We start from the raw sequence: 13,330 nt of genomic DNA, 5'->3' as shown, positions 1-13,330 counted from the left end.
CTGGAGAGCAGAAGTCACATTCCTACCCCGCCTCCGGCTCTGCCTGCTCCCGCCCCTGCCCCAGAGCACAGAGAGGCTCTTCACCGTCAGTTTGGTGTCTCCCTCCCCAGCCTCTCACAGTCCTGCTTTCTCCCTTTCCATCTCCAGCCCTGTGTCCAAGCAGAGAAAAAACGTCATCAGCTGTGTCACGGTCCACGACTCTCCCTACTCCGACTCCTCTAGCATCACCAGCCCCTACGCCGTGCAGCACCGCTCCGGGCACAGCGCCGCCACCTTCGACAGCAAGGGGAGCCTGGAGTCGCACTGCACCGGGAACCCCCGAACCATCATCGTGCCGCCCCTGAAAACCCAGGCCAGCGAGGCGCTGGTGGAGTGTGACAGCCTGGGGCCAGGTAATTTGGGGCCGGGGCGGCCAGCAGCATTTCTCTGGAGGCTGGTTTTCTGGTTCCCTGCTGCTCGCCCTCTGGTTACGGGGGAGCTACTAAGCCCCGGGTGGTGGTAGATCCTCACCCAAGGATCCTGTTGTCAGCCCAGGAGGCCAGAGCTGACCTCACATCTGTCAGAAAAAGTCCTCCCTGTGATGGCCACCTCACTTCTGAACTGTATCTCATGAATGGATGGATGGATGGGGTAGGGAGTTTGCAAAGAGTTGGCCGCCTGAGCGAAAACAAGCCTGGTCAGCCCTCAGCATTTCCTACTGAGAGTGGCTTGTCTTTGCTCTCACGGGACTGTCCCTCAGGAGCCATTTGTTCTGGAATTATCCCATTTGGGCGCCCCTTAGGGTTCTCACGCCTGGAGGCAATGCACCATTTTAACATTCAGGAGAGTGAGAAGGAAGCCTTTCTTTTGTAATATGGGAGAAAGGGTGAATGTGAGACAGAAGGCGAGTAAGGGAACCCGCGGGTCCCAGGGCCGGTGCATCTGTTTAGGAAAAGATACATCTGAAAGGTGAGACTCTGGACCCCTCAAACCTCTGCTTGCCGTGCACCCTCAAGTCCTCAGGTAGCCCCGCACGTACCCCAGTTATAAAGATCGCAGCCTTAAGTGCGCACAGCTTGGTGTGAAGGGCTCTCCTGCTTAATTAACAGTGAAGGTCTCAAGACTGTTGTTGAAAACCTCAAGACCGGCCCTTTTACCGAACAGGAAGAGAAGGAAATATTCCTTTTCATCTGTAATCTAAAATCCAAAAAGCTCCAAAAACCAGATTTTTAAGTTTACAGCAAAGTCAGTTGGTAAAACCTGACCTGAACTAACCAGAGGCTATTTATAGTCCCTTTGTCATATTCCTGTTTGTCTCACTTGGTGAAATGTCCCAGTATTCTGTAGCAGAAATAATCACTTTTTTTTTAATTACGTGGTAGTGCACAGGGCTCCACTGGGGGTAACCTAATATATTGAATATATACCAAATGACCTTCTAAAATCGGAAATTCTTGATTTCAAAAGTGTCTGACCCCAGGGATTTCAGGGAGTTCCCTGGCGGTCCAGTGCTTCGGACTCCACGCTCTCACTGCCGAGGGCCCGGGTTCGATCTCTGATCGGGGAACTCAAATCCCACAAGCCACGCAGTGTGGCACCAAAAAAAAAAAAAAAAAAAAAAGTGACACCAGGGATTTCAGATCAGAGACTGTAGACCTACAGGAGGAGACGATGTGTGTTGTAAATCGAGGATGCCCATGTTCCAGGACATCTCGGGGGAACTCTGTAGTAGTAACGGTCCCTTTACACTTCAGGACGATGGTCTATAAGAATTGGCTCAGGAGCGACCTTACGCAGGTCCTCTAGGAATTGATAAAGGTGGGGGAAGGTAGCTGGTGTTGAATTTCCCTTGGCCTTTTAAATACGGTGGAGGATGCACAAGGCAGCGGCCAGATCATTGCAGGCTAGATGTCTTCCAGCTCGGAACTTTGTTGGCCTGGGTGCCTGCGCCACAATGTGGAAGGTGACAAAATTGAGAGCTACTGAAATTTTAAGACTAGTCCAACCCCCTAGTTAAGACAGGTCCGGGGACTGAGGGCCAGCTTTGCCCCACATAACGCAACAGTTTTCTGTGGGGAACCACGACGGTGAGGGGGGGAGGCAGGTCTGTGGAGCCCACAGGTCATGCATTTCACGCTCCGTTGCCCGTTTCCACCATCAGCCGTCGGGCTGTGGGCCGCCCATGGCGGTTTTGAGCACTCACTCCACTGCATTTCCACAAGGACTGCTACAGCTGAAGGGCTGAGAATCTCTCAGGGATGTTTTCAACCAAAAAAAAAAAAGGAAGGTTATTCTCAGTAAGGCTGCTGGTTCTAAGGCACCTAGTGCCACTGTCTCTGGGGAAGCCCATGGTATAGTTTCCCATTGTAAAGAGAGGTTTATGTTCCCCTGTGAGGACACGCTGCACAGTCTTTCTAGTGACAGGCAAGGGGCAGGAAGGAACTTCATGCTGGTGCCTGTCCGCCCCCAGAACGTGGTCCTTCTCAATGCTGATATCCTCCGTTACCTCAGTCGTCCTAGGCTTGGAGGAATCAAGCAAAGCAGCCTTCCTCAGCCTCCTGGGGCCCCGCTGGGCTGCCAGGCTTCCCTGAGCCCCATCAGGTCAGGACGGAGGCTGTGCAGGTGATGGTCCATTTTCCCTCAGTGCTAATCCCCTCTGTGGGTCTCAGCTCAGGAAGGATCCCTATTTCTCACGTAGCCTCCTCGGGTCTCTTGGGTCAGTTAAGGTTCTTCTGGGAGGCAACAGAGTGAACTCTGCACTGCCTTAAGGCAAATAAGGAATTTATTGGAAGGGTGCAGGGCTGAGAAAGTTCAACAACTAAGTCCCAGGTGGGACGGGAACCAGAACTCCTTGATCTGAGCCACTGGGGGCCCGACACCTGCTCTCTGGACACCGCTTCACCTTGACCCAGTGAGCCCCGGGCTCCCAGTTTCCCAGTCCCAGGAAACAGAACTTGCTGGTCCCAGCTTGGGGCAGACACCTGTTCCTTGAGCGTCTGCTTTGGCCAGGGGATAGGGCGGTAATAAAGACATCAACCGTAGTTAGCACAGCTAACACCTTTAAGCGCTTAACACGTGCCAGATACTAAGCGTTCTATGTGCATTAACTCACGTAATCCCCACAGCAACCCTACATGTAGTCGCCATTACTTTCCCAGTTTTCCAGATAAGAAAATGGAAGCACAGAGAGGTTAACTAACTCCACCACAGCCATGTGGCTGTCCCTCCAGGGCTCACCCAGGATTGAAGCACTCTCCCATCCGCCTTGTACAGACAGGGCCACCAGGGGCCATCTGTGAACCCAGGGCTCTTCCCGGGCAGCAGATCTATGAGAGCAACTAGGCAAGGCTCCAGCAGAGAGCTCTGTACTGTCCTCCCAGCTCCGAAATGCGCCTCCGGAGCTTGACCTTCGGCACTTGCCTTCTCCACTCCATGGTCACTTTCTCTGCAGGAAGAAATTACTATTTTAATCTCTTGGTCCCTTTCAGGACCCCCTCCCTGATTCTGGGGTCCCCTGCTCTGGCAACTTGACAAGCTCCGACCCCACTTCCTATCCCCGCGATGACGGTAGCCTGGCTCTGTCACACCCATTTCATCTGAAGCCCTCTAATCTCTCCGCTTGCAGCCTCACGCTATGGATCTCTTGCACTCAGAGTTTCTCCCTCAAATATAATTACCACAGAATGCCCAGAGAGTTGAAATAGGAGCAGAGAGGTGCCATTCACAGCTGGGCCCAGGCAGCAGACACAGCTGGTGATCCGCTGCAGGGCAGGAAGGAGTTGGATGCCTGCACAGTGGCACCATGGCTGATCGACGGCGACAGAGTTCTCCTGATGGGCAGCATTTGCAGCTTTGCATCCCTCACCCTACAGTGGGTCCCCGGAACCCCGCACTCCACCCCCTTGGCTTTGGAGGGCCTTTGAGAGTCTAACCAAGCTTGGCCTGAGCACCAGACCCCAATTCCACGATGCAGGTCAGCTGTGTCCACCAAGGCCTGGCTGGCTCCTGCTCTCCTGGGAAGCTTGTGGAGAATACGAATTCCTGGGCACCCCCAACTGGGGTGCACTTCAGTGGGTAGGATGGGAGGGCCGCTGGGCCCCAAACCACGGTTGGATTTGGGGTCTCTGTTAGGACGTGCTGCCCCCTTCCCAGTGAGGCAGCTCTCCCTTTACTTGAGGGGGACTGTTGCATCGGGGAGGAGAAGGCTCCTCTTGACTTCATTGTGCTCCCCACTCTCCTGTCCCCCGGTTTCTGGTTTGCCTTCTTTTCAGCTTTCTCTCCATCAACAATTATCAGCATTCTCTCTTGCCGGCCCCAGCCTCAGGCGTCTCCTCTTTGACTTTGATCTCATCACCCTGGGATTCGTAATAGAATTGATCCAACCCAGTTACGTCAAGGGCCTGACCGTTATTATGTGTGCTTCATTAATTCTTAGCATCCTTCACCCCCAAGAACTGCCAGATTTGCCCATTTTACACTCGCGACCCCAGGGTACCTGATTGATACCATATTAGGCTTTTGTGTTTCCCAACGATGCTCAGCCCCAGTAAATCTTCTGAATTCTCTGCTGAACAGCACAAGAAATAGACCTGCCTCTGAGGTCCTGTGTACGTCTTGCCGGTTCTCCCTTAGCTACCAGGGTCTCCTCTTGAACTCCCCACTCTGGGCAGCTCCTTCAAACGTGAGTGGTTTTAGAGTCGGGGAGTCTGCGGAGGACAACGCAGGTTTGGGCGGATGTCTGGGTTCCCTGTGCCAAAGGCTTCTTGGCAGTCACTGTGGATCACTTCCTCTTGATCTAGATAGAGCTTCAGCACAGAGATGTCTGACGTCAAGAGAGACACTGAGAGGCAGGCGAATAGTTGCACTTGATTCTGCAAATCCTGTACCCGAGCGTACAGTCCTCTGACTTTGCCCCCTGGAGACATGAGTCCCACTCCGCCAGGAGCTGGTATTCACAGACCACTCAGCACCGAAACTGACTAGAATGGTTTCTTTAATATAAACCTCCTCGCCTTATTCATTTTATTCCGGTTGTTTTTCCCCCTGGGACACGTAGTCCCTCTTTTGAGACTCGGTTTTCTGTACCCTGCTGCATCTGTCAGCGTGTCTCTGCATCTCAGCAGATGGCCTCCCGCTGCACCCCTGGCTGGGACACGAGGAGCTGCAGAGAGCTCTCCTTCTGTCTCTTAGACTCTCCTTATGCTTTTCGGTCTCACCAGATAGTAATTCTAAACTCCAGCAGGGTTTGCTCCCAAGCCACAGCCCAGGTGCCAGCCCAGAGTCGGCATTGTCACCGGGTCTGGGGGCGTTGCTGCCAAATGGTGATCCCCCAGTCTTGGGAAAGGGTTCTTGAAAGACCACTGTTGTCCCCCAAGGAGTAGGGTCTTCCGGGCAGCTGAGGGCCTGTGATGGACCTGTGACCTTTTCCTCCTCCCAACACAGTCACCACCAGTCACCACTCGTCCTCCTACAAGTCCAAGTCCTCCAGCAACGTGACCTCCACCGGCGGTCACTCTTCAGGGAGCTCATCTGGAGCCACTGCCTACCGGCAGCAGCGACCTCTCAATCTCAGCCAGGTAAGCCCACCCGACGGCCGCTCGCCAGGGGCGCCAGGGTGGACCCTTGGCCACCTCCCGGAGCCTCAGCCCCTCCCGTGGCGGCAGGAGGCGCCCCGAGTGACCTCTGGTGTTCTCGTTCTGCTGTGGGTCACGTTGGGGAAGGCGGATCCGCCATTCACAGAGAGCCGGCCCAAAGCAAAATGACTCGTCTGATGCTCCGAAGTACTTAGTGACGTGGTGCCAGAGCTTAAAAATAGGCTGGCCCACGTCTTGCTATTTCGGCCCAGCAAAGGGTAAAACACTGTGTCTGGGTCCCATAGTCTGACCGTGCTGGGTCTAGTGATTCATTACGGTGAAGGAGGCCTCCCACAGGGACCTCAAACCCAGGAAAAGAGCCGGAGGATTCGGAGAAGGTGGGTGACATTCAGGGGGAATGTAAACAAGACAGAGTCTCCACGGGCAGCGCTCAGCCTGTGTGTAGAGGGTCACTCAGGTCTGAGTTGCAAAGTGGACTCCGGGCCCTGTTTCCTTAGAAGCTCAGAGGTAAGATAAGGGGAAGTTTGTGTTGAGAAGCCCTTCATCGGAAGCGGTGCCCCTGGGCTGTAAACCGGGGCCGCGCCTATGTCATGACTTAGGTTCTCCAGGTTAGAGAGGGCTGCTTCATGTGTACCTATGACTTCAGACAGCGAAGTGTCCGAGAGCCTGCAGTTTAGGGAGCAGGACTTCACGGTGAGAGAGAAAGCAGTCTGCACTCAAAGAGGGGCTCCTTTCGACACTTCACAGCTGCAGGATGCCCCTGGGGGACCTACTGGCTCCCGTTCCCTTTGCAGCTGGCTCTGAGTGTCACCCAGCCCGGAGCATGGTGGGCACGGCCTTCCTTCTCAGCCCAGGTTAACTGATACTTCGCGGGCGCGTGACGGAGGCGTCTTCTGTTTCGCCTGCCGCTCCTCTCCCTCCGCCTTCCCCCGCGCCCTCCTCCCCTCCTTGCTCTCCTCCCCACTCCCCGCTTCTCCCTCCTTTTCCCCGCCCGCGCCCTCTCCCGTGCATGCGCATGCGTGCGCGTGTCCAGCCCCGATGATGCAGCCCTTTCCTGGTGCTTCTCCCCCTCCAGGCTCAGCAGCACATCACCGCAGATCGCACGGGGAGCCACCGACGGCAGCAGGCCTACATCACCCCTACGATGGCCCAGGCGCCATACTCCTTCCCACACAACAGCCCCAGCCACGGCACCGTGCACCCGCACCTGGCCGCCGCCGCCCACCTCCCCGCCCAGCCCCACCTCTACACCTACACGGCGCCCGCCGCCCTGGGCTCCACTGGCACCGTGGCCCACCTGGTGGCCTCCCAAGGCTCGGCGCGTCACACCGTGCAGCACACCGCCTACCCAGCCAGCATCGTCCACCAGGTTCCCGTGAGCATGGGCCCCCGGGTCCTGCCCTCTCCCACCATCCACCCGAGTCAGTATCCAGCCCAGTTCGCCCACCAGACCTACATCAGCGCCTCTCCAGCCTCCACCGTCTACACTGGATACCCACTGAGCCCCGCCAAGGTCAACCAGTACCCTTACATATAAACACTGGAAGGGGAGGGGAGGGGAGGGAGGATGGCCAGAGGGGAGGAGGGAGAGGAGGAGGGACGAGGGGGGAGCTGGGCTTTTTATACTGAAGGTGCCGCACAGAAACAATGCAAACGGGGCAGGGGAGGGGGGCAGGGGGCAGGGACGGGACACAAATGAAACTTGAACTAGGAAGTAGGAGGACTGAGAGCGGAGAAGAGAACATTTTAAGAAGGAAGGGATTTAAGGAGGGGGGGAAATCTATGCTTTTTATTTTAAAAAAGAAAAAGAAAAAAAAAGAAAACGTCAGTAACAAAAAACGACAGCTCACGAACCCATTCTGCACCAGACTGGAAAGGAGGAGAAGAAGAGAGGCACGGAAGATTCCAGAAATTGGGGGGGGGGGGAGGGGGGGCCGCCCAGTGTTTGAAGAACTTTATGAATTTTTCAAAGATTATTTTCATATGGCAGCAAGTGGCGTTTAAGAATTTGCTGTCAGGGACACCTGATATGATTTTTAATCTATTGGATTAAAAATCCAATAGATTTTTAATGATTGAACGTAAGAATTAGGGATTTTTCCAGAACTCTAAAGGGTCAGCAACCATCTAGAAAGGTCAGGCCATGGCCGGAGGAGGCTGGTATCTGGGGACGGGTCCGGGGTCGGGGAAGCCCCGATCTGGCCCACTTGCTGGGAGCAATGGGGGCAGCCAGGCTGCGAGGACCCCTGGGAGAGGAGGGCGCGTTTTCTCTTTCTGAGCACTCTGGATAAAATCCCTAAGCAATGATATTCCTCAGATGTCATTAATGATTTTTTTTCTTTTCTGAAGATTTCTTCTCTCTTTGAGTCCATCCCTCGTCACGTAGCGTAGGGCCCGCGGCGTCGCCGACACCCTGGTAGATGTCGCAGTCTGCATCTGTCTGTGCTACTTTGTGTTCACCCCGAACGATACCAAGAGACTATTCCTCAACGTAATTGCACAAGAAGAGCGATCTCACCTAGGCACGTGACCCGTGCCGTGGTCCAGGTGCACGCGCGGGTGCCCGCGGTGCCGCGCTCCTGTCCCCGGCACCGCCGCCGGCTCTCGCAGACTTGGTTTTACATCTTTCCCTCCTAGTGCCTTAGCGACCGGGGACGCGGTTGAGGGTTTACTTCCACGGTACTCCAGGAAGCCGGCTGAGGCGAGTCACATCATCTCAGCCCTTCTTCTGTGCTGTTGCAACATTTTACTCTGGTCTTTCCTCTTTTGTTTGTTTGTTTGTTTGTTTGTTTAATTTCTATTTTATTTTAATACCTGTTGTCTTTCCTGGACTGTTTGCTAGCAGAGGGGTGTCAGGCAGCTGGCAGGGGCTAGGATAGCCCGTGGATCTGGAGAGAGATGTGCGAGATGGATAGTGGTGGGTGAATCTGACGATGGTGATGGCTTTGGATGACTTTTACTTTGGATGACTCCCCACCCTGTACCCCCACCCAGTTCTGCCCCCAGGGTTGGGAGGGTGGGGGGGCTCTGCCATTCTTTGGGACCGCAGGTCCCATCTCTGTTTTAGGAATGTTGGCCTTGCCAGGCAGCCACCACCTTCAGCCTCCAGTCCTGGCACAGCCTTCCTGTCGCTGTCCACGGGATGGAGAGCTAGCCTGGTGCCCGGCCCAGCCCCGTGTTCTCAGACTCGCCCCCCGCTTCACTCTCGGAGCCCTGCCCCCTCTCCTCTGGTTCCACCAGCTGTGTTTTGCTCTCACCGTTTTGCCGGGTCCTTCCCCCTGTAGACAACCATCGGCCGTCGTTTGCTGCTGAATCGTTCCTCGCGTTACCCAGGCCTACCCAAGGCACGCCTGCGTTCTTGGTTTTTGAGGAGTCTGGTGGGCAGAGGCTGGAGGGACATTTGTGAGGGTAACTGTGTGGTCCTGTACTGCACTTTGGAAAACACTCCCTTGGGCAGTTCAGTTTCCAAGGAAATTTGCCCTTTGCCCTCTTTGCACCTTTGATACATTCTGAAAACTTTCTCAGGCTTTGAACACTGGTGGGGGTGAGGGCAGGGGGTCACTCTGTCCATAGCAAATTATTCTTAAAATACGTGAATGTTGGGAAACGCTATCTGGCCATCAGTGGGACTTGAAAGGGTGGTCCTAATTGTTTGACTCTTGACGCCGAGTCCTTAACTGACCCCAAAGCCAAGTTTCCAAGGTGCAGAGAGCTGGCTCCCAGTTTGGGACAGCCGTCTGTCCTCGTCCTCCCTCCCTTTCTGTCCTCGTTCTGTGGTCTCCCTTAACGATCGATCTACTGTGAAAGGTGTTTTTATCGCGATATCCGACCTAATTCAGTAACGGAGCCAAGCCTTTACCTTAGCTCTTAGCTGTGAAATGTGAAATAACTCTGGAAATTTCCCCTCTCCAAGCATGAATTCTACTTATCCTACAAAGAAATCGGTCCCCAGGTCGGAACCAGCCTAGTCCCGGCCTTAGGCCGGAAGGAAGGAAGGACACCATGTCCCCCTCGAGGCAGGGCAGGCTTGGGCAGAGCCCCAGGTACCCAGCGGGCCCGCCGGGGAGCCATGGGCAGCAGGACCGGATTCTCTCCTCGTGGTGCCACGCTCAATACGTCTTTATCCGGACGTGGGGAAGTGCGGTCGTTCTGAGACAACAGAAACATGGCCCGTCCAGAGAGAGTGAGGGGAGGAAAGTCTTTGGAGGCCATGTGAGCCAGAGTGCTCCCAGAGCCGCGCCAGCCTGGGGAACCATCTCTGTTCTGGACTCTTGGCATCCGGGGGCAGCAGTGCCCCGTCCGATCTTCCCGCGCCCAGTTACAGAAGTCTCGGCTGCAAACGAGCCAGCATTTTTGCCTTATTGGGTAGCATCCTGGACCCCTTGTACAGTTCACTTCCAGCCCTTTCTAGATCTGATCTTTTACAGGAAAAGACAACATAGCCTTCCATTTTAAAGAAAATTATTTTGTCTACTTAAGTTGGAAGTTGCTCTTTCACCTGACATTTTCTTTCCTTTTCTTCCAGATCAGGAATGAAAGTTTCATGCTGCTCATAAAGATAATATTATTGTACTAATTATTTTGGTTATTACCATTGTAATTATTATCATAATCATCATTTTGATATTTTAGTTGGGGTTTTAAAATGCACATTTATTCCAAGTATCTTTGTGTTTTCTCTTTAATATTTAAATTTATTTTATTGTATCTGTGAGTATCTGAGTAAACAGGAGGGACATGCAGATGTCTAGTTTTGTCAGACCAAAAAACAAAAAAAAAACAAAAAAAAGGAAAGGAAAGATCCAGGAATTAGGAAAATGTCAAGAAAGATCCACCACAGAACAAAAGTTTGAAGAATCAAAGCCTTTATCACTATACAGGTCAAATTGGGCTCTGGACAACATGGTCCATGGTCACCATCAATACTGCATTTTTCTAGATTCTCAGTGGCCTGAGAGGAGATCTGAGGAGGCATCTCATGGGCTGAACCCTTAGCTGTGGTCCTCTCCCATGTTCCCTGCGCTTCTGAAACCTGCTAAATAGATCCCGGGCATGCCTCGACTCTGATACTGACCTGTCAAGCAAAAAAAAAAAAAAAAAACTCCCCTCTGCCCAGAGCCGACTCAGCCCCTTTCCCAAATGTCCCCCCTTTGCCCATCAGCACACCAGGAGTATGGCCTACATCCTTCAGTGCAGAGATAACTGTCCCCTCCTAGAAGCCACTGGAGGTAAAAAGCTGATGGAAGGTGCTAGGCAGGTGGTACCTTCCCCTGGGAAACATCAGCCTCCCTTCCTCTCACTAACCACACTGCCCAATTCTTCAGTGCCCCCCAAACCCCGGTGCATGTTCTCAGCACACAATTGTAGGGACAAACTATGGAGCCCAAAAAAAAGGTGGAGGGTTAATAGGAGGCCAGAGGGACACTGACAAAAGTCCAGCAGCTCCTTGGACATTGCAGGCTGCTGCCCCCCTGAAATTGTTGGCCGACGGAGGGGCACAGTGGGGCCTCGCAGCCAGGCCCACGGGGCTCCGACTGTGCCCCTTAGGGCACGGTGCTGTGTGCCATGGGCTTTTTAAATCAGCTTGAGGTGCCCACACGCTGCCCACCAAACCCAGAAACTGCCGGGCTCCGGGCGGGTAAAGGAAGGTCTGGAATGGTGGGCTTCACCGAAGCTAATGAAGGGAGACACCAGGCCGTGCCCAGCCCAGAGCCGCTCAGCAAACATTAGCGCCCTCCCCGAGTCGCTATCTGCCTTCCTCTTCCAGCCAAACACAGAGCTGTGGTTCCGAAGCCCCAGGAGAAGACCCCAGTGGGAGAGGCCAGCCCCTGCGTGGGGTCCTTAGCATCTGCCCCAACTCCCATCCTGCCCTCCAACTCCGAGTCACCCTGGCAAATAGGATGAATAAAAGGCTGCCCGTCCCTAAGACCCAGCTCTCACGTAGAGGGATGCCGACCTAGTCCTTATTTAGATCACAAATAACTTAAGACATCATCTGCTCTGGAATTGGCTCCATCCCTCTTTACTGAGGAAACGTGGTTAAGGCTAAAAGGGAAGGTTGAAAAGGAGCGGTCAAGGAGAGCCTCATAACTGGAGCCTTAGGAACCGCAGGTCGATTTGCTTCTGCTCGGTGGGGTCTTGCAGACCCCTCTGGGTATTTGCACCCGGATCTCTGCACTTAGTGCCTCTTCCGTGATGCTTTGGCTGTTTCCAAGGAAAGGGGTGAGCAGGCCGATGGGTGGGAGAGTCTGAGGCTTGGTGCCAGTTAATACTGTGAAGTGGAACATGTGGTTGATGGAGTGCAGAGGGAAGAGAAGGGTTGGGGTAAAGCAGCGGTGGTCTCCTGGACTGTATTTGCATTCTGGCCTTACTGGCGGTGAGTGGCTGGCGGGCTGTGGGAGCCAGCTGGCCTTGTCCTCTTCACCCTGGAAGACTCAACCCGCCCAAACACCAGATTGTGGGATGTAAGGAAGGGAAGGCGAGATCAGCCCAGCTGCTAACAGGCGGATTTCCCTTGACCAGATCTTTGGTGTGGCAAACACTCATTTTTGAACAAGCTTGCGGTGGAGGATTTGGGTTGTGTGAGTGCGTGTGAGTGAGTGGAGCAGACTTTCTTGGAAACTGGAGGAAGGAGATGAGGAGGCTCAAGGAGCTATTGCTGATGGGCTGTGGTTGATGAAACGCGGTGCGTCGACGGGCTCGCCCCGGCTTTCCTCCCGGGTTCTCTGGTGCTGGGGCGGGGTAGGATGTGGGGCTCTCGCTGGCCTGTTCAGCAGCTGCTGGGACAGAGAAGAGGAAAGCGAGGTGCCCCCAAGCAGCAGGGAGGGCACGGCAGAGAGGCCAGGGCTCCTTCCGCAGGTCACGGGCCTCGCCGGGTGCCGCTCAACGCCAGTCCAAGCGATTCTGCCAAGAAATATGCCAGCGCCAGGGCCGTGCATGCTTCCCTCCCTTTTCTTCTCCGTCTTTTCCTTCTGGTGTGTCTTACAGATTTCAGAGGGGGAAGCCTCAGAGTTGAGCAGGCCCGAGCTGTCCTAACCAAACTGGAAAGGAAAGTGAAGTCTTCCTTTCTTTAGCCAAAGAACCCTTCTCAAAGACACCCCAGATACGGACAGAGTGGCGTTCCTCTCCCGGCAATAATGACTTTGTCAGAGATGCGATCCCATTTGTCTCTTTCTCTTTCTTCTCTATCCTGACTTGGATTTTTTTTTTTTTTTTTGCTTTTATTTTAAAACTGTGCTCATCTTGTAAGAGGAGTGGAGGTTCATAACCCTAAATGCTGCTGCTGTTGGGAAACTGGAGGCACCGCACGGATCTGTGGGCTTAACTAACCTCATGTTACCTCGGGCATCGGCCGGAGCAGACCTTCTGCGAGGAGGTGCGGCCACATCGGGGTCCGGTGCACGCTGGGGCCGGACTCGGGGTGTCAGTACTTTTCTGCTTTGCTGCCTTAGGACGCTCACTTCTGATCTCCACAGACTGGATTCAGTGGAGAAGTGGAGACGGTGAAATGACATTTAAACGCAGTAGAAACCTTTTGAAGGCTTTCGGCGCCCTCGCTCACTAGAGTGACCCAACCTAGGAAAGGCTGCTCACATCCTTCCTGCAGCTTCCAGAAGCCCAGGAGAGCCAGCTCCAAGCCAGTTCTTCCCTTGAGACCCAGTGAGAATTTACAGAGAAGCGACCCTCCTGTGGGGCACGCTTGCTCTGGGTACCTCTACCAGCAGGGAGCTTCCTGATGCCCCAGCTTGACTCCTGCA

General features: G+C 54.2%; 1 protein-coding gene across 5 annotated transcripts in view; it reads left to right on the top strand.

Moving 5' to 3' along the window:
* Window positions 1-7,125, top strand: part of HIPK2 (homeodomain interacting protein kinase 2) — a 187,502-nt gene extending 180,377 nt beyond the window's left edge. For all 5 annotated transcript variants that reach the window (XM_081244933.1, XM_081244935.1, XM_081244934.1 and 2 more), the window contains 3 exons: window positions 148-392; window positions 5,422-5,555; window positions 6,649-7,125. In XM_081244933.1, coding sequence (XP_081101059.1) covers window positions 148-392; window positions 5,422-5,555; window positions 6,649-7,110 — 841 coding nt within the window. In that variant the 3' untranslated portion in view covers window positions 7,111-7,125. The remainder of the gene's footprint in view (window positions 1-147; window positions 393-5,421; window positions 5,556-6,648) is intronic.
* The last annotated feature ends 6,205 nt before the right edge of the window (window positions 7,126-13,330 follow it).

This window comes from Mesoplodon bidens (assembly GCF_964165515.1).
Source record: "Mesoplodon bidens genome assembly, chromosome: 9".
NCBI classification, from domain to species: domain Eukaryota; kingdom Metazoa; phylum Chordata; class Mammalia; order Artiodactyla; family Ziphiidae; genus Mesoplodon; species Mesoplodon bidens.
This window is presented reverse-complemented; position numbering and strand designations above follow the sequence as displayed.